Source organism: Myxine glutinosa, chromosome 11 (assembly GCF_964187855.1).
Source record: "Myxine glutinosa chromosome 11, kmMyxGlut1.1, whole genome shotgun sequence".
NCBI lineage: Eukaryota > Metazoa > Chordata > Myxini > Myxiniformes > Myxinidae > Myxine > Myxine glutinosa.
The window spans coordinates 83831229-83857470 of record NC_136271.1 but is presented as its reverse complement, the minus strand read 5'-3'; the positions used below and the strand labels follow the sequence as shown (position 1 = coordinate 83857470).

At 50.3% G+C, this 26242-nt stretch overlaps 1 protein-coding gene across 2 annotated transcripts in view; it reads left to right on the top strand.

Moving 5' to 3' along the window:
- The window catches only part of SRP72 (signal recognition particle 72), a 229400-nt gene that overhangs the window by 150497 nt on the left and 52661 nt on the right, over window positions 1-26242 (top strand). For both annotated transcript variants that reach the window (XM_068131523.2, XM_078786825.1), the window contains 2 exons: window positions 8686-8789; window positions 9454-9531. In XM_068131523.2, the coding sequence (XP_067987624.2) occupies window positions 8686-8789; window positions 9454-9531 (182 nt within the window). The remainder of the gene's footprint in view (window positions 1-8685; window positions 8790-9453; window positions 9532-26242) is intronic.

Below are 26242 nucleotides of genomic sequence, written 5' to 3'. Positions count from 1 at the left end.
GATCGAAAATGCCGGACGGACCCAACCTACAGTAGACCAACCACCCGCACGGATCGCTCGGCTTCTCAAGGTCGAGCCATAATGGCGATGTATTCCCACTTGGAGAGGCTCATGTGCAGTGGACGAATGGCAATAGTGTACCCTACGTGGGGGAATGGTAGTTTTACCATTCCTCACTCCGGGCTCATGAGCATTAGATTAGGGGGATGGCAGTGTTAGGCATATGGAGGGCCAGCGATGGTTACCTCCATGGGGCACCGAAGCTAGCCGAGGGAGGGCTAGGATAATTGATAGGGAATTAGATGACAGTAGAGGACATGAGATTTAAGTAGTGACATTTGTATTGTAGTGGGGACGTAGAGAAATTAGATGGTTGTTAATGACGGAGGAAGTGCATAGTTTAATGGGATGACGGGGAAGCACGAGTTTTAGGGGAAAAGCAGCGAGATAGATGATGCTGTGTGTGTGAGGAATTGTTTGAGAATAAATGGAATCGGTTTGAGGAGTGAGCACAAAAGGTGTGCGAGGAAAGTAGTGTGGGAGATAAAAGGTGTGCGAATATGGTGTGTGAGGATATTTGGTGTGGAATGCTTGGTGTGGAATAAAATGTGTGGAATGCATGGTGTGAAGGAGTGAATGGGGGGAGATGGACCCATTCACGAATACCCGGGGTGGGTAGTTTAAAGTCAGGTCGTGGTCTTCGGTAAATTGTTTGGATATTGACACCTGTGGTGCAGGTAGTGGCAAGTGGTGCTTTGGTGGGTGCATGAGTCAGTGACATGGCTGGGCGTGTGGCTTAATTGGTGCGTATGGTTATTGGGGCACTCCGCCACTGGTAGTTTGTCGGCCAGGGGAGGCCGCAGGTAGGTTCTGGGAGCCAGTCAGAGTAGTTGTGAATTGTTGAGTGGGGCCCGAGGATCCAAAGGAAGGACCCGGGTAGCCCAATGCCAAAGAGGGCATCAAAGGGGTAAAGAGCCAGGAGGGGCCTTCCCGAGTTTAGGTAGTCTCAGGAGCAGGTAAGCTCGGGTGGCGACTTCAGTGGCGGAGGTGCGCAGGTAGTTGGACCTGCTAGTGGAGCCACATGACCCAGCCCCGAAATTGTGCAAGGGTACAGTAAGAAAAATTGGGGAGTGAGACCCAAATTCTGATGGCATCACAGGTGGGCAATGGGAATTCGGTTTTTAGAACCACATAGTTTAAAGAGGCCGATTGGCAGGGTACAACCCCGGGTAGATTAAAAGAGTTAATGTCAGTTAGTGTAGTTAGGAAATAAGGAATTCCCTTTGTGCCATCCACAGCCATTCACCAAGGAGGACGAAGCTCCGCACCAGGACCAAGTGAACTGTTGAGTGAGTAAGACGCATCATGACGTGATGAGACATTGTGGTTTTTCCATTCCTTCCTTCCTGGGAGGGATTGGGAGACGAACTTGGAGATAGAGGGGGATATGGGAGACAAGACGTAGAGACGAATTTGAATTTGTAAATACCAAAAATGGCCAGGGTAGTGTAAGCCGACGTTGGGGGGTACGGACGGTTAGGGACGACCTTGCTCTGCTCGCTCTTCCGCGCCCCTCATGCTGCATTGCCTTGTTTTGCTGTGTACCTTTGTGCCCTTTCCGCTTTGCTGTTCGTGCTTTGTTTCTCGCCCCACCCCAGGACCATTTTGGAGGTGGAGCTGTGCAGCACCATCGACTGTGCCGCATCCCTGCTGCACTTTGCTACATCTGTGCAGCTGAACAGCATGGCACTTTGCTGCCGTATCATTTTCTTTTGTCATAACTTTGCTGCACCTGTGCAGCACCTTGCTGCCACAAACACTTTGCTGCACATTACGCTGATGGACCACAGGTTTTGTGGCCTTACACCTCTACTGTGCAGCACCTTGCTGCAAATTCACCTTGCATCTTCGGGCCACTTGTTTTGAGTGGCATGAATGTCACGCAGTCGGACCACATAGGGTTTGCCCTGCTGGCAGAATACAATAAACACAGTTTTTGTGTATTTTTATTATTGTGTGCTAGGGACGAGAGGAATTGTAAGTTTATTTAGCCCTGAAGAGCAGGAATGGCCTGTATGCCGGTCCGGGGGCTTGCCGGTTTGATACACGCACACAGAAGATGCAAGAAGAAGATGCAAGAAGCAAGCAGCAAAAATATGATTTTTGAGTGTGTTTGTGTACTTTGCTGTGCTTTCTCTCCCCTCCAATCTTCTTTCCAAAAAGGACAGGTCCTGGGTCATAGAACTGTAAATAAGGAGTAGGTTTTGTGCTTGTATATAAAAATGCTGCCCACTGGCTCTATGTTTAGTTTGAAAACAATTCCGGATTCGGTTAATTGTGGGCGTGATTCTGTTAGAGTAGCTACTCAACGCAGTAGGTGGGACATATTTAGAGTTTTAAAATTGTCGCACCCACGGGTTAGAGTAAATGTTAGGGGGAACCACATCTATATGTCGCATGTAAACGTAAGTGTTAGTTCCCAGATCTTTCTCAAAACTGGTTGTTCCAATTTTTGTAGGTTCGACTCAGGGACGAGTCTGACGAGGGAGAGGGGTGGTGTTGTGGTTTTGAGTTTGTACAGTCAATATAATAAAGGTTAAAATTTCCCCCTCATAGTTAGTCACACAAGCAACATGTAGCCTCGCGATAGTGTCATTATTTCTTAGTATTTGTGAGCTTAGTCCTTTTCCTATGTTAGTTCTGCGTTGAGTAGAGTAAGGAGAATAGGTCCGACTTCTACTGACTATCCCGCCTCCCTAGCCTCATGCCCCTTTGCGCTGACTTTGGTTCATTTTGGGCGAATTAACACGAGGCAGGCCTAGGAGGGTCGGGGCGGGGCCGAATGAGGGCGGCAGAGGAGCTGACGGTAAGCACTAGCCACCAACCAGGGCGCAGAGGTTGTGGCGGCAGCACTGCGTCACAGGGCGTGGTTGGAAGGTTTGAGAGGGTTCAAGAAGGTTTGGGGCGTATCTATATAACCCATCGTGCAAAGCCCCCAGGAGGACCCGCGCGCACTTAACTGGAGGACTTGCGCGGACCTGGCTGGCTGATGAACTGAAGGACTGATGAGAGGACTCGTTGACGAGCAGGAATTGAGAGATACGCGAGTGGAGGAAAACGCGCATGAACTGGAATATGCGCTATTATAAAGTGACGCTCAGTTGAGCTGGAGGCCGAGCCGCGTACAGTGCATTAAGTCACGCGAGTGATAACGGCTGTGTAACCGCCAGCCACGCTGAGAGACGCGCATTTTCTGTTCTACCTCATCGGCTGCCTTTTGTTCGGGAGACGCGCTACGAGGACCCTTCCACCGCCTGCTTGCCATCTTTGCGGGACGTGCTGGGACCGTGGAGAGCCAGACGGGGCCATTCCTGGACGACCACGTCGACGCGTCTGGGCGGAGCATCAACCTGCCTGCAATTCCCTGTGTGAGTCTGACGGGCCCGAGTCTGGGGAGTATGATAAGACTGTTTAAGTGCTACTCTGTCTCTGCGTCCCGATCATTGTACATACGTGTGGGAATAATAATTAAACCTGTGTTCTTCCTTTTCCATTCGATCGTTCCTGTGATTTCCTCATTGGCTAAGTGTGGTATGAATAGAACCGCTCAAATCGGGTTCCACTACCTAAAACTGCACGGACCACGTGGTACTCAATCCGCTCGGTGTACACAGATCACACGTGGCTCGTGTGAGGCTTGCTTCCTCGCTTTCGTGGCGGCGCAGGGATTTAGGTACGAGCGAGACTTGCTCCTGAAACCCTACCTTGCGTTTTGCCCGGAAGAGGCGTTTCAGGTCTCTCGGTTCCGCCAAGCCCAGAAAGAACAAGGGGATTAATCCCCCCTTGGTAAGGGGAAGAAGGGTGGTGGAGAACCGTAACAATATATATCTATCTATAATTCCAGCAATCTCTGTGTGTCTGTGTGTCTGTGTGTCTGTGTGTCTGTGTGTCTGTGTGTCTGTGTGTCTGTGTGTCTGTGACCGCTGTTTCTCGACAACCACGGGTCCGATATACTTGAAACTTGCCAGGTATATTGCTGGGGACCCGAGGATGTGCCTTTTCAAGGTTTCATATTAATCGGACAATTACTTACCGAGCTATGTCCAAAAAACGCTTCAACCAATCAGAGAGCAGCGAGCTATCACGTGTGCCGAACGTGGCGATCAGACTCTGCCTCGGACGGCACATTTGACAGCGTATTCATTTATTTCACGTTGGAAAACTATGTTGCCGTTAAACTATGTTTTAAAACGAATTCAAACTGCGATTAAATTAAAACGATTCATCCTAACTGCGATTTGCGAACTTCCGGACAGTGACGACTTATCTTCCGGCAGCCAATCACAGAACGCTCTGTTGCGTAGGCGTGGCCGATGTGAGACGAGCGGAGCTGAGCGCGTTACGAGCTGACCGCCATTACGGTACGTAATTCGATTTCTTATGCGCATTATTTCTCCCAATTCAGTCAGAGCGAAGGGCGGAAGCGAAGAGCGTTGCTTTTTTTGTTTACGGGCGTACGGGCGGGGTAGAGCGTACGGGTAGCGTTTTTTTTTTTTTTTGGCCACGGAACGGGCACCCACGTACGGGCAATGCCCTAGTATATATAACTGTGAGAAATAGTAGAAACTCCACAGTACGAGCAGGGCGTCTCATTTGCATTGAATAAATAATCGGGAGATTAAATCAGACGCGAACGTAGCTTCAGGACTTCGGTCTTTAATTTGACAAGCTTTCGACCAACAAAGGTCTTCTTCTGAGTCGGTCCCAAGTTCAACGGAAGTCGAAAAAGTAAGTACAGTAGTACACCCCATGTAAAGTTTTGACTTTTTCAACATATTTCAACATACAGCTATTTGATCTTCATTTCAACAATATTGATAGATAAAGGTGATATAATAGAACAAATATCATGAAACATTTACATTTTGTAGTCCATTGTATAATTTAAATAAACATAAATGTTAATTTCGCATGTGGAAAAAGTAAGTACACCCTTGGCTCTAATAGGTGGTATTGCCCCCTTTGGCAGAAACAACCTGGAGTAGGCATTTCTTATAACTGTCTACCAGTCTCTGACATCGACTGGGAGAAATTTTTGCCCACTACTCCATGCAGAATTCTTTCAGCTGTGCGATGTTTGAGGGGTTTCTTGCATGCACAGCTCGTTTCAAATCCCCCCACAACATCTCAATGGGATTTAGATCTGGGCTTTGACTTGGCCATTCCAGAACCCTCCATTTCTTTCTTTTCAGCCATTCCTTGGTGAATTTACTGGTATGTTTAGGGTCATTGGCATGTTGCAAGGTCCACCTTCGGTTGAGCTTCAACTTTCCGACAGATGGCCTCACATTATCCTCAAGCACCCTCTGGTACAATGAAGAATTCATAGTGGATTCTATGATGGTGAGCTGCCCAGGCCCTGATGCAGCAAAGCTGCCCCAAACCATAATATTTCCACCACCATGCTTTACAGTTGGTATCAGGTTCTTGTGGTCAAATGCTGTCTTTGGTTTTCACCAAACATGTCTTCTGGAACTGTGGCCAAATAGCTCTACCTTTGACTCATCTGTCCAGAGCACATTGTTCCAGAAGTGCTGGTCTTTGCCTCGGTGTTCATTGGCAAACTTTAGTCTTGCCCTGATGTTCTTTCTGGACAGGAAAGATTTCCTCCTGGCACACCTCCCATGTAGATCAAATTTGTGCAGCCTCTTTCTAATGGTAGACTCGTGCACTTTGACATCAACAGTGGCAAGAGCTACCTGTAGGTCCTGTGATGACATTCTGGGGTTCTTAGAGACTTCTTTCAGCATCTTTCGGTCTGCTCTCGGGCTGTACTTGCTGGGGCGGCCTGGCCTGAACAAGTTGGCAGTTGTTTGGAATCCTCTCCACTTGTAGATGATCTTCCGGACAGTCGAATGATTGATTTTAAATTGTTTGGAGATCTTTTTAAATCCCCTCCCAGATTCGTAGGCATCTATAACCTTCTTTCTGAAGGCATCAGAGATCTCTTTTGATCTAGGCATGGTGATGCCACACACTTCAACAACATAGAGCAAACCAAACTCAATGTCTGAGGTTTAAATAAGACAGGTTCCTCCAAGAGCCTCTTTAACCATGTTCTAATCATTTGCACCTGAGCTGGTGCACCTGATTCTAATTTTAGGTATTTGAAGTAGTGATAAATGTAGGGGTGTACTTACTTTTTCCACATGCGAAATTTGCATTTATGTTTATTTAAATTATACAATAGACTACAAAATGTAAATGTTTCATGATATTTGTTATATTATATCACCTTTATCTGTCAATATTGTTGAAATGAAGATCAAATAGCTGTATGTTGAAACATGTTGAAAAAGTCAAAAGTTTACATGGGGTGTACTTACTTTTTCACGTTACTGTACATACAGTACATACATAAACATTTGCTGCATTATATATAGATTGTATACATGACTGTAAGGAAATCTTTCGAGAGATGAACCTTATTGGAAGTTATGGTCATGAGATTTTTACGGAGACATTCAATAAGAAAGCTCTTTCTTCATTTGATGATAAAAGATATTCAAAGGAAGATAAAATAAATGCACTTCCATACGGGTTGAAATCTATATAATTGAATCAAACTAAAGAATGGAGGAATAGTTCAGATTGGTATATTAATGGTAAACATTATGAATGTGAAAAGTACAAAGCTAAATCAATTGAAGTAGAAACTGGTGTTAAACTATCTATATTATAATAGCGTAAGGACTCGACTTTGCCGCTTTTACGCCGCAACCAGTGACCCGATGCCCACGGCACTAATGTATTTACGATCTACGAACCGCGCACTTTGTTTATCACGTACAGCCATACTCAAAAAATCTGAATTAGCCGACGTTGGGGCCCAAAAGCATCCGATTTAACTGCCGATACGACGCCATCTTACGACACCATCGTATTGGCGTCTGCTGGGCGAAGGCGAAGCAAGCCGTCTGCTGATTGGACAGGTGAAGGCGAAAGCAAGCCGTCCACTGAGTGGTCAATCCAGAGCATGCATTTGTGCCGGTGTCGGCGATCGTTGTTCATATACGCACTTGTAGCGGTTACCGGAATACCGTGCACCGGTCGATGACGCAACCGGCGAGCGGTCACGTGTCCGTACTCGCTTGGGTGTGTCCAGACTTGCCCTCTCGGGCGAACACTTGCCTTGCATACTACGCCCCGTCGAGAGGCGTGACTTACCTCTTTTGCATACCATGCCCCGCCAGAGAGGCGTGGCTTTTGTGTGTTGAGTTTGCGTTATAAATTGCCGCCCGTTCGAGGGGCGGATTCAGTGTGCTTTTGAGTTCTTTGGTTTTGAGCTAAATAAATAGCTCGGGGAAACTTCGTTCCTATGTCGTCCATTTTGTCTGGCTTTATCGTGCGAGCACAGCTCCCACACACTCTTCATTCTCATATTTCTTCCTAACTCTTACTCGGACAAGCAAATCCCCTATGCCATCCATAATGGTACACTCTATCCATACACCACATCCTCCCTTCTGTGGATGTTCCACACGCCATCGTATTGGCGTCGGCTGGGTGAAGGCGAAGCAAGCCGTCCGCTGATTGGACAGGCGAAGGCGAAAGCAAGCCATCCACTGAGTGGACAATCCAGAGCATGCATTTGTGCCGGTGTCGTCGATCGCGGTGTACTACACCACATCCTCCTTTCCGTGGATGTTCCATGGGTTTCGGCTCGTATAAAACTAAAAGAATAGATGTTGAAACAAATGAGTTATCTTTTGTTTTTAGGCATTTTAACATTTTTAAATGGACTGAAGATTTCGATTATTGTCAATACCTTAATGGTAATATTATTTATTATAATCCGAAGATGGTGTGTAGTTCTGGAGGAGCTCAGAATAGAACTCTGATAGAAGTTTATAATTTTATTAATCTTCAAAAGAAATATCTTGAAGAGGGAAAAGATAAAGATGTTTTATTTGTGAATATTCTTGATGGTGATTCTTGTGCTAAAATGATGGATCTTATCAGAGAGATAAAACATGATCAGATATTTCTTGGATCTATGAATGATTTTCTTAAATTCAATAAACTTGACTTTAATATTATTTCAAATTTTTTTTTTTATTCTACTGGTGAAAGAAGGGCGAAGCCAAGCCCACACAGTGGAGTAGGGACCTAAAGGAGCCCCCTGGACTGTGATTTGGTAACGGAGACCGAAAACGAATGATAGTGAGACGAGCGAAGCGAGTTGAGCTATTATGAGCTTTTTGGCTACGGTACCAAATCACGGGCCAGAGGCTCCTTTAAGTCCCTACTAATGTGTGAGGTGAGACTAGGTGCTCTATGAGTGTTGTTCTATTTACTTATTTATTTTATATTCTTTTTTTATATGCTTTGGTGTATTGGTTGGGATTTGCAAGAATCTTGGAGGTATTCATGAATCGGTGTTCATAATGGTTGAGATTCAAGTAGTCTGAAAATGTACATCACGCAAAGTTATATCGTGAACCCTGATTTCTGGGATTGTCATTCAGTGTGTAATGCAAACCAAAAATATTTTCTCTCTGTCTATATTCACCAATGCAGTTTCATACATTTAAAATCTTGGCAAGAAATGACGAGGCTCTTTTTTGTCGTTTTGTAACTTTGAATTCACATGGACTAATCAGCACTTGCATGCATTGCTTTCAGCCAGGATCTCCTGTGTACCTGCGGCTCATGAAAGAATCTGCCAATTACAAGATAAGACACAGCCGTGAAAATGAAGCAGTTGCAGATCTGGAGCAGTTATGGAAGTAAGAAAGGGGTTTGTAAAGTGGGGAGAGGATTGATGAGTGTCTGTAAATCTGTAATTGGGGGTCAAGGCCTGTTGGGTGATGGGCATGTAAGCTGTAAGGGTAATTGTAATGGAGATCATTGGGGTAGGGGTGAGTTGTTCATTGGAGGGGTGACGGGTAATTTGCAATGAAGGGCCAAAAAGGAAGTTTGAAAGAGAGGGCTGTATGATTGAATAATTGGTAGGGAGGGTGGGAGAGGTTTCACATAAAAAGTGAAATGGGGTGAGACCGATTGGAGAAACAAATAAAGAGAGCACCGTTTCATTTTATTATCTCCACCACCTAAAGTGGATGGAGGTTATGTTTTCACCCCTGTCTGTTTGATTGTCTTTGTCTGTTTGTGAACAAAATATCTCAAAAGTTGTGGACGGATTCGGACGAAGTTTGGCAGCGATGTAGCGTATGTGACAAGGACGAAATGATTAGATTTTGGTGAAGATCCGGATTCGGATCCGGATCCAGCTTGGAGAAATTTTAAAAGTGATTCTTCACCATTGAGTGATATGGCCAACCAGGTGGAGGTATGGTCTCCACTAAGTGCCGTTCTAGTTTAAAGCTGAATTGCTAGTTTTGCTTTGATTGTGGATTTCTACTGTCTTATGAGGTCCATCTTTTCTTGCAGACAAAACCCAGAAGATATGAAGACTTTGGCGCAATTAATTTCTGCTTATTCTCAATTAGATGCACAGAAAGCAAAGAAGTATCCTTTTGAATGGATATTTAATTTTTTTTTTTTTTTTTTTTTTTGTGGACTTGGGCGCTGAGCATATGTTTATGGCATTAAACATCCAATCTAGGAAAGATGATCGATCGTACCCTGCATGAGCTTGTGATGGTGTTTTTGTAATCGTGCCATAATATAACAGGTCTTCCTACATCACTATCCTGTAACTGTAGGCAGTGGTATAATTAGGGTTTGTGGCGCCTGGGGCCAAAGGTCAACTAGAACGCCACTCAGTAGAGCGCATACTCCCGCCGTGGGTCAAGTTGGAATAGTACGATTTCACAAAAGTTTGAGGGAGTAGTTCAGTGAAAACACAACACAAGACAACACAACACAAGACAGACACTGCACAGGTGTGTGTGTGTGTGTGTGTGTGTGTGTGTGTGTGTGTGTGTGTGTGTGTATGTATGTATGTATGTATGTATGTGTATATATATATATATATTACGGACGCGGTTTAGATGTTATTTACCGAGCGGTGGTATTGCCGCGACCGAACAGTTATTCCCCGACTAGACCCCGATTCCACCCAGACGTTGACCAAATCGCGCTATGCCAAATCAATGATGGAAAGGACGCGACGACTGGGAAAGAGGAAACGACGCAAGGGGTACAGTTCTCAAGACCTCCGGAGGAGGGTATAATTACAGTGGTGGAGAAAAGGAGGTAGATTACAAGGCAGTGAGGTAAAGACACAGAAGAGATGGGCACTTAATTACCGTTTTATCTTAGCCCAGACAGACCACAGACAAACGGAACAAGGCGGACTTACACAGGGATTGATGGCAGGAAGGGACAGGTAGGTCGATAGCACAAGGTGCACCTTGGCTCGGGGACAGGATAAAGCACGGTCCAGAAGATGCGGGGAGGCCTCACAGCGCTCGGAAGGGACGTCTTGCTTGCTCCAAGCTCAGCGCGCATCTGACGTCACCTCCCTCTTCCTGCGCATGCTCAGCGGGGAGTGACACGCCCTAGGCTGGTTGGCTCCGCCCCACTGGGGCCGGTCCGCCGCTTCTATTGGGTGCGGGGGTTACCGGGCTCCGCCCTTGACGAGAAGCTGACAGGGAGCCCCTATTTGGTAACCCCGTCGAGCACATGTTCGATGGTGGCTCGTTGGGGAGGCCTGGTGCCGTCCCAACACCCCCTACCAACCAAGCCGGAGTGAGGACGCGCACTCCCCGCGCCCGCCGCTGCCGTTGCCGTTGCTGTTGTTGTTGCTGAACCGTGAGGAAGAGCTGCGGGGAGGTATTGGGAGGTCCTAAACTTCCTAACGGTGCCATACAATCACATTCTGGTGCAACGAAGGGTCAGAATTAATGGAAACGAGTCCTTAACTGACATAGACTAAGAATAACTAGCAAGATGTCCTATAGTTGTCTTACATGAGATGCGGTGAACCTGGGCACGACATTTAATGGGGGAAATAGGGGGAGGTCGGGTCTAAAGAGTGTTGTTTACAGAAAATGGGACTAGGGAATGGGGGATTGGGGATAGTTGGGAAGTATTGAGGAAATAGGGGAATATTTACAAGCGGATATGGATGGATGCAAATCCCATATCCGCAACATTGCACCCTTCTCTACCTCGGGGCGTCCCGACCCGATCAATTTTTACCTACTTTAGTGTGGCACTCAGATGTAGTTCCCTCTACTATTAACTCAACCCTGAGTGCGACAGTTTTACAGATGTTCACAAATGAGTAAATATGTCCCCCTGCGACGTTGCACCCTTCTCCTAACAGAAACACACCCACAGGATAACCGAATCGCGGAAAGCATCCTCAAACTAAACATACAGCCGGTAGGGAGCATTATTTATACAACACTGATATTTACACTATGATCCAGGACCTGTTCTTTGAGGAACACATGCAGATGTTATGCATAGGGAGAGCACGCATGCCAGCATCGATACACCAACCCATGAGTGCCCTGTGGCCCTACGGCCTTTAATAATGTGCAGAGCACCCCGTCCAAGCACCACAAGCACCATCCCATTACGCACAGTCAGCACCATCCGGTGCACCAATAAAGTGTTCATAGTCACCGGTGGTGTCGCAGCCGGCCGATGTTCTGCCGCTGGTCTTGCCTTCATGGAGTGCACTTGGCCTTCTGGCTTCTTTAGAAATAAAGAAAGGCGCCAACCGCGTCCATTTCTGAATTGTGGCCGTCAGGGGGCCAACTAAAAGTGGTTCACCTGTATGGCATAGGTGCCACGTTGACCCAGAGGTCCATCCACGGGTGGTGCTTGACCGCAAAAGAACTGCGGTCCATTGTGGGCGGCCACAAAAATTGCGGTCCATATGGTGTATCGATCCAGGCAGCAAGCAGCGGAAGTACAGGCCCACAACTGCGGAGCCAGCACCTCTCTCTCCTCTCTCTCTGCCCCAAAGCCAGATCCTCGGAGGTGGGAGACAAAATAAGACAAGTGAGTAAGGTGGTAAGGGCGCAAAAGTGCACGCAATACAAGGTAATGCACACTGGGGGCACATGGGAACCAGGTGAGACAGGTACGTTCACACCGTACGCCCCCCCCCCCCACCAGGTAACCTACGTTGCCCCTCCCTTACCCTTACTGTATCCACAAAACACAACACTACCCATAAACATCTACTTTACACATCAACAAACGTCCCTACTGTCTTCCCCATGCCTCCCATAAACCAAATTCGTCTTCTCTCCCTCCTAACCAATCAAATTTGCCATTTCCAACTCTCATCAAAATCTGCCACCTCCAACTCAACATCAAAATCTGCCATCACCAATTCATCATCAGTCCCTCCTAAGGAGGGAGAGATGGAATCACCCCAATGTCTTATCCACGTCATGATGCGTCTCACAAATCCAAACAGCAATTCTCATTTCCTGCAACACAAAACAAAGAAAACACAGGTGTGGAGTCATCATCATCACCTCAGGCAAGTGGCTGCGTATGGTGCGACAGGTTCATCAATCCTAACTATTTCCTAAATGACTTAAACAACTTTACATTACCCGGGGTCTTTCTCCTGCCAAACCATTGGCCCTCATTACTCTATGTGGTTCGAAGAACCAAAATCCCATTGACCATCTGTGGTGCACACCATCAATTTGGGTCTCACTCCCCGATTCAACACTCGGTGCCCCCGCACAATTTCGGTGGCTGGGTCGTGTGACGCTCCCAGCTGGTCTGCCCACCTGCACACCTCCACCACTGTTGTTGCCTACCGAGCTCACCTGCTCCTCACCCTAACCTAACTAACTGGGGAAGGCCCTCTCGCACTCTCACCCCCTCAGTGCCCTCTCTGGCACGGGCTGCCCGATCCACACCCGGGATCCTCAGGCACCCACTGACACTAACGGCTCCCAGAGCCCACCTGCGGCCTCACCCGGCCGACATCTAACAGTGGCGGAGTGCCCAACCATTCACACTCATACTAACAGGCCACATGACCAGCCAATTTCACCACACCAATGCACCCATCCATAATACCATTCTGCAACCGCACCACAAATGCCAATATCCAACCACAATTTACCTATACCTTCTAACTATTCTTTAAACTACCCTCCCCGGGTACTCGTGAAAAGGGGTCCACTCTTCCCCCATCCACACCTTCGCACCATGCACACCACTCCGTACCACTTACTCCAACTCTCTCCACACCACTCATTCTCTGCTCCATATATTCCACACACCTGTACTTGCACACCTGTGCTCTCATACTTGGTGCCGCCTGCACCCTTCTCTCCCCCAAGCGCATTCGCGCTGATCCACAACACTCACTACTCATACACTGCTCCACACACCTGTCCAGTTCTCACACAGCATCATCTCATCTAACTACTCCCCTCTGAAACTTGCGCTTCCCAGTCGTCCCTTTAAACTATTGCGCTCCCACGTCATTATCATCCACTCTACTCTACCTGCGTCCCCACTACAGGTGTCATTGTCACAAACTAATCTTAACGTTACCTAATGTCATCTTCTAGGGCCCTACACACAATATCCTAACCCACCCGGGCTAGTTTTCACTGCCATACACCCCATAAGCTAGTGCTCCTTTGCCCCCCCTTCTGTGAGGGATGACAGAGTTGCCATCCCACCACATCGGGGAGGTCCCACTATAAATTTTGCTCGTCCAAATCCATCCAATCAAAAATTTTCTATTTACTGCCAATTTTATTCACTTTCTAAATTTCGTATCAAAACCACTATCACTATTATCATCATCACCGTCCACTATGTCCTAGCCTCGGTGCGTCATGACATCATTAAACTCGGCTTCGTAAAGCCGAGCAATGAATTCGGGTGGTTTGGTCGCCTGCAGGTTGAATCCGTCCGGCTTTCGGTTCAAGGGAGGTGGTTTGGTCGGGCCGAGGTTCCACGCACCATCTCGGCGCGGTACCTTGCGGTCCCGGGCCCGATGGCTCAATCTCCCCCGGTCGGAACCCCGTCCCCGTGAGGGGGCACCGTTCCGCTTCCTCCCACTCGCCCTTGAACCGTACCGGTTGCCTCGCCCGCCAAGGCCCGGACTCGACCGTGCAGGGCGGGGCCAAGCCCGAATCGGCAACAACGCTTCGAAGAGAAGCGACGCAGCATCGATCCGCGCCGGGCCTCGCACCCAACAAAGCACACCGCGCCCCGAGTGCTCGCATCGGCTACCCGTCGCCCTAACCGCTAACCCGGTTACCGTCGATGCTTCACTTGCATGCTCACACGCATACGCTACCCCTTTCACCCTCACAAAACCCGGCGTTCCAACGCCGTTCGTACATTCCACCAACGCTCTCCCTGTTACACACCACACCTCTCGCGCACACTCTTGCGCACACTTCGGTCCACACCTCTCCTCCGTTACGTCCTCCGTAACACTCACCATGGGCGTGCACTCTTGCATCCACCCACTAACGCACTCACATGGGCTCTCCCACACCCGCGCTACCACTAACTCAGGTGTGCTTCCTCGCACACCCTCGACCATTCCAAGCGTGCATTCTCGCACCCGCTCCACCACCAACTCACTCCTCGTGTCACACTCCGTACACCCCGACGTGCATTTTCGCTCGCACTCGGTTTCACTCCCACACTTTATAACACACCCACTCGCCGATGCACACTTTTTCCTCCCACGCGTGCCATTTCCACTCACACGGGACCCTTCACCAACGCCCGGATGCTTCCTCGATCCCAAGCGCGCGAAAATTCTTTTGTCGCTAAACATCCTCTTACAAAATCTACCCGCACAATATACAGCACGACTCACCTGGGGGATCCTTTTCTCCACGCGCACCTGCAAACTTCCATTCGGGTTAAGCACAGCATCGTGATGTGAGCAGGGACTTTGCACATTTTCCATTTCTCCCTGCCGCCGCGAGTGGGTTTCTAAGTCCCCGGTCTCTTCAATTTCAATGCCCACTTCCACTTTTTCTTTACTCACCTCGATCGACGACCGTTGGCTTTAAAAAAATTCCCTCTACCTCATCGGTCGCCAGCTTTTCCAAACCCCGTGTCGCGATTTCTACCCTGGTCCGGTTACCCGTGCTTTCCTCCACTTCGCTCAACCAGCGCTTCTCGACCCGCGTTACCTCCTCGTGCACCCCTGGGACCCTTTCGCCCAACTTGCGGTCTCTGTCCCTCTGCTCCCTTTCCTCCCTATCGGCCCTCATTCCGTTCGTTGTTGCTTCAATTTGGTTTCCCCATTGTTCCATTTTGGCTTCCATTCTATTACTCCATTTCTCCCCGTTTATTCTCAGCATCTCGGCGAATTGCGCCATGAAGTCTTGCATTTGGGCCACCGTTGGTAGTACAAAGGGTGCGGCCGCAGCTGCCCCCTCAACCACGTGCGCGAGAGCGCCATTTTGTGCGTCTGAAGCCTCGTGCGCGAGGCCGCCATTTTGTGCGTCTGATACCCCCTCAACCGCCTCCTCATTGCTCCCCTCCATTTGATCCTGGGTTACTCCTAACCCCTCCTCTAGCTCACCCACCGGCATCCGATCGCCTTGACCAGCCATGGCGCGATTTCAAAATTCGGGTTTTTATTTTAAAACAAAACAAATTTCGGTGACTTGTAATTTTGAGCGCGTTAAGCGCGCTTCGGGTCCGTATCTCACTCCCAGACACCAATTGTTACGGACGCGGTTTAGATGTTATTTACCGAGCGGTGGTATTACCGCGACCGAACAGTTATTCCCCGACTAGACCCCGATTCCACCCAGACGTTGACCAAATCGCGCTATGCCAAATCAATGATGGAAAGGACGCGACGACTGGGAAAGAGGAAACGACGCAAGGGGTACAGTTCTCAAGACCTCCGGAGGAGGGTATAATTACAGTGGTGGAGAAAAGGGGGTAGATTACAAGGCAGTGAGGTAAAGACACAGAAGAGATGGGCACCTAATTACCGTCTTATCTTATCCCAGACAGACCACAGACAAACGGAACAAGGCGGACTTACACAGGGATTGATGGCAGGAAGGGACAGGTAGGTCGATAGCACAAGGTGCACCTTGGCTCGGGGACAGGATAAAGCACGGTCCAGAAGATGCGGGGAGGCCTCACAGCGCTCGGAAGGGACGTCTTGCTTGCTCCAAGCTCAGCGCGCATCTGACGTCACCTCCCTCTTCCTGCGCATGCTCAGCGGGGAGTGACACGCCCTCGGCTGGTTGGCTCCGCCCCACTGGGGCCGGTCCGCCGCTTCTATTGGGTGCGGGGGTTACCGGGCTCCGCCCTTGACGAGGAGCTGACAGGGAGCCCCTATTTGGTAACCCCGTCGAGCACATGTTCGATGGTGGCTCGTTGGGGAGGCCTGGTGCCCTCCCAACACCCCCTACCAACCAAGCCGGAGTGATGACGTGCACTCCCCGCGCCCGCCGCTGCCGTTGCTGTTGTTGTTGTTGCTGAACCGTGAGGAAGAGCTGCGGGGAGGTATTGGGAGGTCCTAAACTTCCTAACGGTGCCATACAATCACATTCTGGTGCAACGAAGGGTCAGAATTAATGGAAACGAGTCCTTAACTGACATAGACTAAGAATAACTAGCAAGATGTCCTATAGTTGTCTTACATGAGATGCGGTGAACCTGGGCACGACATTTAATGGGGGAAATAGGGGGAGGTCGGGTCTACAGAGTGTTGTTTACAGAAAATGGGACTAGGGAATGGGGGATTGGGGATAGTTGGGAAGTATTGAGGAAATAGGGGAATATTTACAAGCGGATATGGATGGATGTAAATCCCATATCCGCAACAATATATATATATATTCAAAACACACCTGGTCACAAGTGTGCCGCACTGACTGGGTCCTCAGTCGAGGTCCTCAGCATCATCCCGTTTCAGCCCTTCAACCTCGATACGGTCAGCTAAGGTGGGCCAGCAGGGGCACATACACATCCACGTGCAGCAACTACACCTGGATGCATACATACCCCCACCCCCAGCCATTGCGAACGCAGACTACAACAGCACCTCTTTTATGGCCGAGGCCTTTTTTATTATAAAAAAAAGGTAAAAAAACACGCTCAAAAATCAATCCATCAATAAACCCATCACCATCACCACCACACAAGAACCCAGGAAAATCAAAAACCAAGAAATCAAAAGCCAAGAAACAAGATATCAAACAATAAATAGGAAATCAAAGAGAGAAAGCAAACCAAAGATCAAGAAACGAAAGAAAACAAGGTTCAAAGACCAAAATGAAAATCAAATCAAACTCAATAAACCATAAATCATAAAAACCAAAGTCCATCATCCCTAGCCCAAACCCCCAAAAACCCCTCTCCCACCCCAGGCAGCAGACACCTAACTCTAACTAACCAAAGGGGAGGGAGAAAGGAAAGAAGACCCTATCCCCCCTCCCACCCCCCCGAAAACAACCAAAGAAGGGACACCTTAAAACAATAAGGGTCAAGGGGCCTTTTTTCCTTTGCATACCGAAATCAACAACCGGCTGCTAACCGCAGCCGGGAACATGCAGCCACAAACACGTTGAGGGCTCGACCCACCGCTGGAAATAATAATGAAAGAAAATAAAAATCAAACCAAGGCAAAATCAAGATCAAACAAAAGGAAACCCAACTGCCCCCACCCTCCCCAGGCCGCGCCCGGGAGGGCCCACCCGGAAGATGCCCCACAAGGAAGGCCCCGGCTCCCTGAGCTGCCCACGAGGTGTGAGTGTCCCAATGAGAATCACCGCCCGACAGGGCCCGCAAGCACACCTGCCGGAGCACCCCCAACCTTTCCAAGCCCGGGCGGCAAGCTCGGTCAGGGACTACGGCTGCACATGACTGTCGCCCGCACATTTGGAAGTAACGTCCCACGGGACCCCCCCCCTTCACCACGGAAAAGCCCGGCCGTATTCTCCGCTCCAGGGAGGGCTTTACGACACACCTGACGCATCGTTGCGGCCAGCACCCCGCCCCGTCGCCCGCAGGCTGTCGCCAAGCCTGTACCTTTGGAGGCAGGATTGGGCCATGCCCCATATCTGCCCAGGATCCAACCACACCCTGGTATGGAAACCTCTGGTTCTTGCTCGCCACAAGACGGTCTTGATTATACAGACCGTTCTCCAGGCCTGCCGCCACTTGCGGACAGGCACTGGTTGTGGTAGGAGCCCGCTAAACGCAAAGACGTCCCGGCTGACCATCACCAGCCAAGGCACATAGCATTCGAGGAGGCCAGCCGCAAGCGACCAGACCCCCTCGTCGACAGGGCAGTCCCAAAGGACATGCCTGACGGTTTCGTCCCCTGTGCATCCGGGTCGGGGACACTGGACCGACACGTTCAGGTCCCTCTGGAACTGAAACACCCGGACCGGAAGACACTCGTGGGCGGCTTGCCACGCGACGTCCTTCTGGTCGTTGGCGAGACAGCGAGCCGAAACGTTCTCCCAAACCTTTCTCGCCGTACGTTCTGCGAGAGGCCTTCCGCGAAGGATACGCACCTCACGCAGCACCTCCCTTGGGCGCAAGTGATCCAGGACCCGCGACAACTGCCAACCGATGGGCCGACAGGTCAACAGGCCCTGCTCCCGGGCGAACCCCTCAAACATCCGGAAATGCCCCGGACACGACCCGGAAAAAGGCCGAGACAGCGGGAGGGACCGCCCTTCCAACCGCGCGACGGACGGCCCCAGAAAGAAGAACAGAAAGTCCCGCGCCAGCCGGCGACCCGGGTCCTCAGACACGAATAACTCCATGAGAGTAAACGCAGACATACATACAAACACCGGGCATGGGACACCCTTCCCACCCAAGGACAGGCTCATCTTCACAACCCTCCTACTCCTGCGCTCTGCTCGGGTACCCCAGAAGAAAGTGAAAATTATTCTTTCTAGAGCCCGTCCCACCGCAGGAGGAGGTGGGGAGATTTTCGCCAAATACAACAACTTACCGATCAAAACATTCTTGATAACTAAATTTCGCCCCTCCATGGTTAGGCGACGAGACCGCCAAGAAGCGACCTCCAATTCCAATCCCCCAATGACCGTTCGCCAGTTCTCAGCGGCCACGCCACCTGGGTCAAAGCAGACCCCGAGGATCTTTAATCGATCTCTCCGCTCCGTGTACGGGCAAGGGGGGCCGGAGCCCGTCCTGTGCCGACCAAAGTGCATGACCTCACTCTTCTGAGGATTGATTTTAGAAGAGGAGGCCAACCCAAAACGCTCGCAGAGACCCACCAGTCTGCACATGGCGACTGCATCGGTGACAAACACCGACACGTCGTCCATGTACAGACTCACCTTTAGGCGCTCCCCATGGGTTCCGGGAATCCACAACCCAGGGAAGGATGGGTCCGCTCGCAGTGCACAAGCAAACGGTTCAATACAAAGGACAAAAAGGACTGGTGACATTGGGCAGCCCTGCCTGACCCCAGAAGCGACTGGGAAGGCTCCCGAAAGGTGTCCGTTGACCAAAACGCGGGCTTCAACGTCCCTATACATCAGGTCTACCCAATGCATCAAATTTGGCCCAAAGCCAAAACGGTCCAAAACGGCCATCATGTATTCATGTGACACTCTGTCGAAAGCCTTCTCCTGGTCCAAACTGACTATGCTCAGTGGGAGGCCTCTCTCCTCCGCTAGCTGGATCGCCTCTCGAACCAGGCCCAGGCTGTCGGACACTCTGCGTCCCGGAACAGCACAAGTCTGGTCCGGGTGCACGAGGTCCACCATGACACCATGCACCCTCTTAGACAGCACCTTTGTTAGTATCTTGTAGTCGACATTCAACAAAGTGATCAGGCGCCAGTTGGACAGATCCTCCCGATCACCCTTCTTGTGCACGAGGTTTACGACGCCCCGGCGCATCGAATCTGGAAGCCTCGCAGAGGTGGCTAGCTCCCTCACTACCTGCAGATAATCCTCGCCAAGGACGTGCCAAAGGCGGCGATAAAACTCCACAGGCAGGCCGTCGTCACCCGGGGTTTTATTCGCGGCCAAATCCCCAACAGCGGAGGTCAATTCCTCCAGGCTCACCGGCTCCTCCAATCGCTCCCGCTGTTCGGGGCTCAGATGATTCCTCAGATGGCCGAGAACGTCGGCCATCTGGATTTGGTCAACCGGTCGTTTTTCAAAAAGCCTGGAGTAATAGTCCTCCACTGCTTCAGTAATTTGGTCCGGATCCGAAACACGGCCTCCCCCCACATTAACCTGGGCCAAGTCGCCCCTCTGCCTGGCACATCGTTGGAAGAAAAATCTGGTACACCTTTCGTTCCCCTCCAATGCCTGCACCTTGCTCCGGAAGATGACGGCCCTCGCCCTGGCTTCGAGGAGGCAAAAAAGCTTCCCCTTCACCCGGCGGATTTTCCCCGACACGTCCCTCCCTTCGCAAAGTTTCTTATGCAGGCGCTGGAGGTATGCCTGCATGCGCTTCAAACGCTCTCGTTTCCCCGCGGCCCTCATTCGCCCGGCCGTACGGAAAAACCCTATGGTCCTACGTTTCACCTCCTCCCACCAGGCTGCCGAGGTAGGGAAGAGGCACCTAACCGTTTCCCACTCCCTATACTTCCGAACGTAGGCATGCACTAAACTGTCATCCTGCAAAAGGCGACAGTTAAGCTTCCAGAGTCCAGAGCGCCGGGGACGCACCCCATTTAATTCAATACCCAGAGACAAACGACAGTGATCTGAAAATGCCACCGTGTGAAGTACCAGGTCCGGGTCGCCAAAATTTGGTGCCAAAAGGATGTAATCAAGCCTAGCCCGACTGGTACCAGCCGCATCGGTCCAGGTGACCTCATTCCTTGCCGCACCCGTGTCCCTCAACCTAAGATCCTGAACAAGCCCTTTAAGGGCCCGCGCCGATGGCCCCAGGGGCAACCTGTCCAATCTTATATTAAAATCTCCCCCGACAATCACGGGGCCAGAGGTGGAGAGGAGGGGCCCCAACTGGCGCAGGAGCTCCACTCTTCCTTCCCCCGTCGTTGGAGCGTACACGTTGACCAGGGTCAGTGGGGTCGAGGACACCACCACCCTGAGCACGGCCAATCGCCCCGGGATAATTTCTTCTAAACTAAGGACCTCGACATTCGGGCTCTTAATAAGGAACCCTAATCCTGCCGCCCTGTTAGTGTAGCTGCCGGACCAATACGACTCTCCGTACCGCCAATTTGCTCGGAGGTATCCATACTCACCGTGCGGAATATGGCATTCCTGCAACAGGCAGACATCCCATTCAAAATTGCGCAGTTCTTCAAAAATAGCGATCCTCCGGACCGTGGTACGGACTCCCCGTACATTTAAACTCGTTGGTTTAAAGCTCATAGGTGTTAGTGTATTAATCACCAACACTAGTGCGAACCACGAAAGGGGAGTCATAGGACTTATGAAGCTCCTCCCTCCTTGCCAAGACACGACGAGCTACCATTCTTCCTCCCCCTGCGGTTCTTCCCGCAGCCAGGAGCCATGAGGGTGCCCGGGAGCCAGTCCCCATCTATGCAGACATTCTCCCCGGGTAGCAGGGAGAGGTCCTCCTCCTCGGGGGTCAAATAAATTACCCCCCCTCGCCCGCCACCCGGGGAAGAAAGCCACCAGTCCTCCGCGAGCAAATCCTCCTTGAGGCCCATGGCCGCAGCTGCCCCCGGAGGAGGGGTGAGGTCAACGGGTGGGGAACGACTCACGGGGGAACGGGAACGTGAGCGTTCAGGGGAAGACGGCATTTGGGGCCTCCCCCGGAGACCTGCTGCGGCCAACCCCGACTGCACCCCACCCCTACCACGAGCAGGCGATCCCCCAGGCCTGGATGGGTCGCTTGATGCACGGGGGGCTCTGCACCCCACAGGGGTTTTCTTCTTTGACGTTCTTGTGTTCTTTCCCTGTGGGGCTTTGCCCAGAGGAGCTTTTCCTTTGTCCTGGCCCCTCCTCCGACGCTTTTTCTCCATCCATTGTCCGGGATCGCTTTGTTCATAGCCGGAGGAGGAGCCATCACTTCCAGCCTCCGGCAGCGGGGTTTCTGGCACCGAGGATGTTTCTTCTGACCCCGCCACTGGAGCCACCATTCCTCGTGCATCCTCCCCTCCCACCGCAGTGGGCCCGACACCCGGCGAAGCCACATCCAGGTCCTGATCTAACCCTCCCTCCTCCATGTTCTCCTTTCCCTCCACCTCCCTCCCTTTACTTTCTACGGGGCAGGGGGCTGACACACACACAAACACATTAGTCCCCCCCCCCCCGACCCCAGATGCAATACCCTCCCCTGACCCTTGGGCAACACCTTCCCCTGCCCCTTGGGCAACCCCCTCCCGCACCCCTTGGGCAACCCCCTCCCCCACCCCTTGGGCAACCCCCTCCCCCACCCCTTGGACAACCCCCTCCCCCGCCCCTTGGGCAACCCCCTCCCCAGCCCCTTGGGCAACTCCCTCCCCCACCCCTTGGGCAACCCCCTCCCCCACCCCTTGGGCAATACCCTCCCCCACCCCTTGGGCAATACCCTCCCCCACCCCTTGGGCAACCCCTTCCCCTGTCCCTTGGGCAACCCCCTCCCCCACCCCTTGGGCAACCCCCTCTCCCACCCCTTGGGCAACCCCCTCCCCCACCCCTTGGGCAACACCCCCCCTGGTCCCTGGAGGCACACCGTCCCCTTTCCCTGTCCCTGGGGGCACACCGTCCCCTGTCCCTTGAGCAACACCCCCACTCCCGCCCGCAGCAGCACGCATCTTGCTCGCGTAACTCTGCGGGCAGGAGCGGAAAGTGTGCCCCGGCGCACCACAGAGGTTGCACCGCACCGCTTGGGTGCAGCGCTCCCTCAAATGTCCCAACTCGCCACACTGGGTGCAGATGTTCACTGTACACCCAGTAATCAAGTGGCCAAGTTGACCGCATCGGCAGCATAATTTCGGCTGTCCCGCGTAAAAGACTTGGCCTCGGTCCATCCCAACCATAATTCCATTAGGGATATGGGTGGCCGTGCCATCCTGCCTCGTCCGCAGCTTTACCCGGAACTGCCGAGTCCCGGTCCAAATACCGAGGCTGTCCCGGACGAGCCGTACTGGGCCTCGGATGTCCGCGTATCGACTGAGCCAAACCTTGACATCATAGTCACTCACGCCTTCATTGTACAGGTGGACGGCCACGACTCTCTCCTGTGTTTCTGAGAGAGCCTCGACCGCCCAGTCTGCCAGTTTCCCAGCAGACCGAGCGGTAGCCCACCGGCGCCAGAACTCGGCAAGTCCCTGCCCTGTTTGAAAGGACACGTCGAAGCCACGGGCGAGGGAGATCAGGCAGAAAAAGTCAACAGCCTTGAACCCCAGCACACCCAACAATACATCTTTACCGAATCTATCTCTAGCCGGCACACTGTAATCCACTTCAACCAACCGAAACCGGACACAATTATGGCGCCTACTCGCCATGCCGGGGTTCTAGGAGGGGCGGAGGACAACACTCGGGGTGGGGGGGGGGGGGGGGGGGGAGGGACGGGAGACTAAGGGGAGCACAAGACTCCCCCCTGTCTGGTGGGCAACGCCCCCCAAACAGGAGGAAGATGGGGGAAAGCGGGGAGGGAAAAGACTAACGAAAATGCAGGACAAACAAGCAATAATCAAAGCAATAAATACATAATAAGAAATAAATGCAAACACAGCAAAATACAGGAAACGAAAACACCGGCAGAGAAACAGAACTGGTTCACTCGTGACGGCGCCTCGCATCCGAATCCACAGCACCAAACAAACATGGTGGAACACGCAAACACCCACCTTTATACCCTTCACCACTCACCAACAAAACACACCAGATCATTCATACACACCCATACACACCCATACACTTCCATACACACCCATACACACCCATACACACACATACACACACATACACACATACATACACACATACATACACACATACATACACACACAACACCAACCAACCACCTACTCTTACAACATACACCACTCAACATACAAAAACACACACTCATGCAAAAATTAGTTCATGCAAAAACACACACCCTCACCCACTCACTCATATCCACAAAATAAGAAATAATAATCGTAATAAAAAAAAAAGAAAAAAAAGAAAAAGAAATTATATATAGAAGATAATGTTAAAAAAAACAAGGCAATTTCACTTACATTTTCGGATTCAGCGTTCTGTATAAGTGAGTGTATTTTGAGGCATGTGTGACTTCAAATAAAATTATAAGCCAGGAAAACGTTCGTTTCATTCCTTAGGGATACAACATGTAAAACTGGCCCAAACGTGAAAACAAACTCGCTCATTTTAAGTCGTACAAGCTAATGCGACCACTCATTCTTCTGGGAAGAATCCCGTGCACATGCTGGTCACACTTGTAAGTCACCTACGTCTTTATAAGTTCATCAAATACTGACACGGCGATTGACATTCGCTGAGGTAAATGTTGATATCTCTTCTGAGGTAAAAAACAAAAACAAAACAAAAAAACAGTTTTAAAGCATTATACGTATCAAACGATACATTTTATGAAACGGGGAAACCTAATGCACACTTTGGTGGTATTAAAATGACAGAATGTCTATTAGAAAAAAAAAAAATGAACATTGAAGCCGACACTGCTACAAAATACACCGCTCTAACGCATAACTACGATTTTAAACTACATTTACAACAAATATGAAAACTATTTTCATATCACAATGTTAAATATAGAATATATAGAAGATTATGTCCAAAAAAAAATGAGCCCTATCTTCCAATGGTAAAAAATCCTTCAAAAAATTCCTGGATCCGGAATAATATCCTGCGCTTCACCAAAAACTAATCAATTCTTCCTTATCCCAAGGGCAATCATCCCACCAACTTTCATCCAAATCCGTTCAGAACTTTTCCAGATATCTTGCACACACACACACACACACACACACACACACACACACACACACACACACACACACACACACACACACACACACACACACACTCGAATGCATTACTCCCTGGCGGGAGTAACTAGAACGCCACTCAGTGGAGCGCATACTCCCGCTATGGGTTTAGTTGGAATATTACGTTTTGTAAAACATCCCCTCTCCCCAAAACAATAAATGAAAAAGAAAGTAAGCCCTAACTGTCAGAGAATTTATTTTGATATATCTCGGAATTAGAGGAGAAAAACATCATTTAAGAATAAGATTAAAAGCTTTAATGCAGTAAAACAGAAAAAATCTTTCCCAAAAAAATTCCCCAAAAAAATTCCTGGATCCAGAATAATATCCTGAGCTTCACCAAAAACTAATCAATTCTTCCTTATCCCAAGGGCAATCATCCCACCAACTTTCATCCAAATCCGTTCAGAACTTTTCCAGATATCCTGTTCATGAACACACGAACACACACACACACACACACACACACACACACACACACACACACACACACACACACACACACACACACACACGATCGAATGCATTACTACCTGGTGGGAGTAATAATGGCGCCCCACGGGCACTGGCATTGTCAGGAATTTCTATTGGAGTGGGGGATATGAAAGAGATATGAAGATATGAGAGAGAGAGAGGGTGGGGTGGGTGGGGGGGGGGGGGGGTGATATGAAAGAGCTCTAAGCTTCCCCAGCGGGCTCAGAAACAGAGCTGTGCTCCCCTACTCTTTCCAAACACCATGGGATCTTTAATGTCAGCCAACTAATGCCGGCAGACGGGACTCCCAGGTAAACGTCCATTCGAGGGACGGGCACACACATTGATGAATCACTCCACCTGTGAAACACCGGGATGACAGTTTATAGCTGGGTCGGGATTTGAACCAAGGATGGACAGCTTAGATGTTGGTGTGCGTACCTCGAGGCCTTCCTGCCAGCCCAGCACACTCACTAAGGCCTCTCACTACGTTTACCCTTGTGTCCAGACCCTTCGAGTGCCAGTGCCTTCTTCGCTTTTTTTCCTCATGCTCCCTTCCACACCATACGTCATATGTCATGGCGTATCTTGTGTGTACACATGGGCCGGGCTGAATGAAACTACCCGTGAACGAGAGAAAAAATTAACAAAGAGCGCAGATTACAATTATCCTTGGATGGCCGAACACATTATATAGAGGCTGAAATTACAGGAAAGTGGAGATTCCAATCCAAGACGTCAAAAGGAAAAGAGGCGGACAAGGAAGTTAAAGAGCTAAGTTGACGTGTGATCCTGACGGTTGCTTATCGGGCACTTATGGCACACTTGGGCACTTTTTACCTCTCCCACCCCCCCCCCCCCACTTTCCTG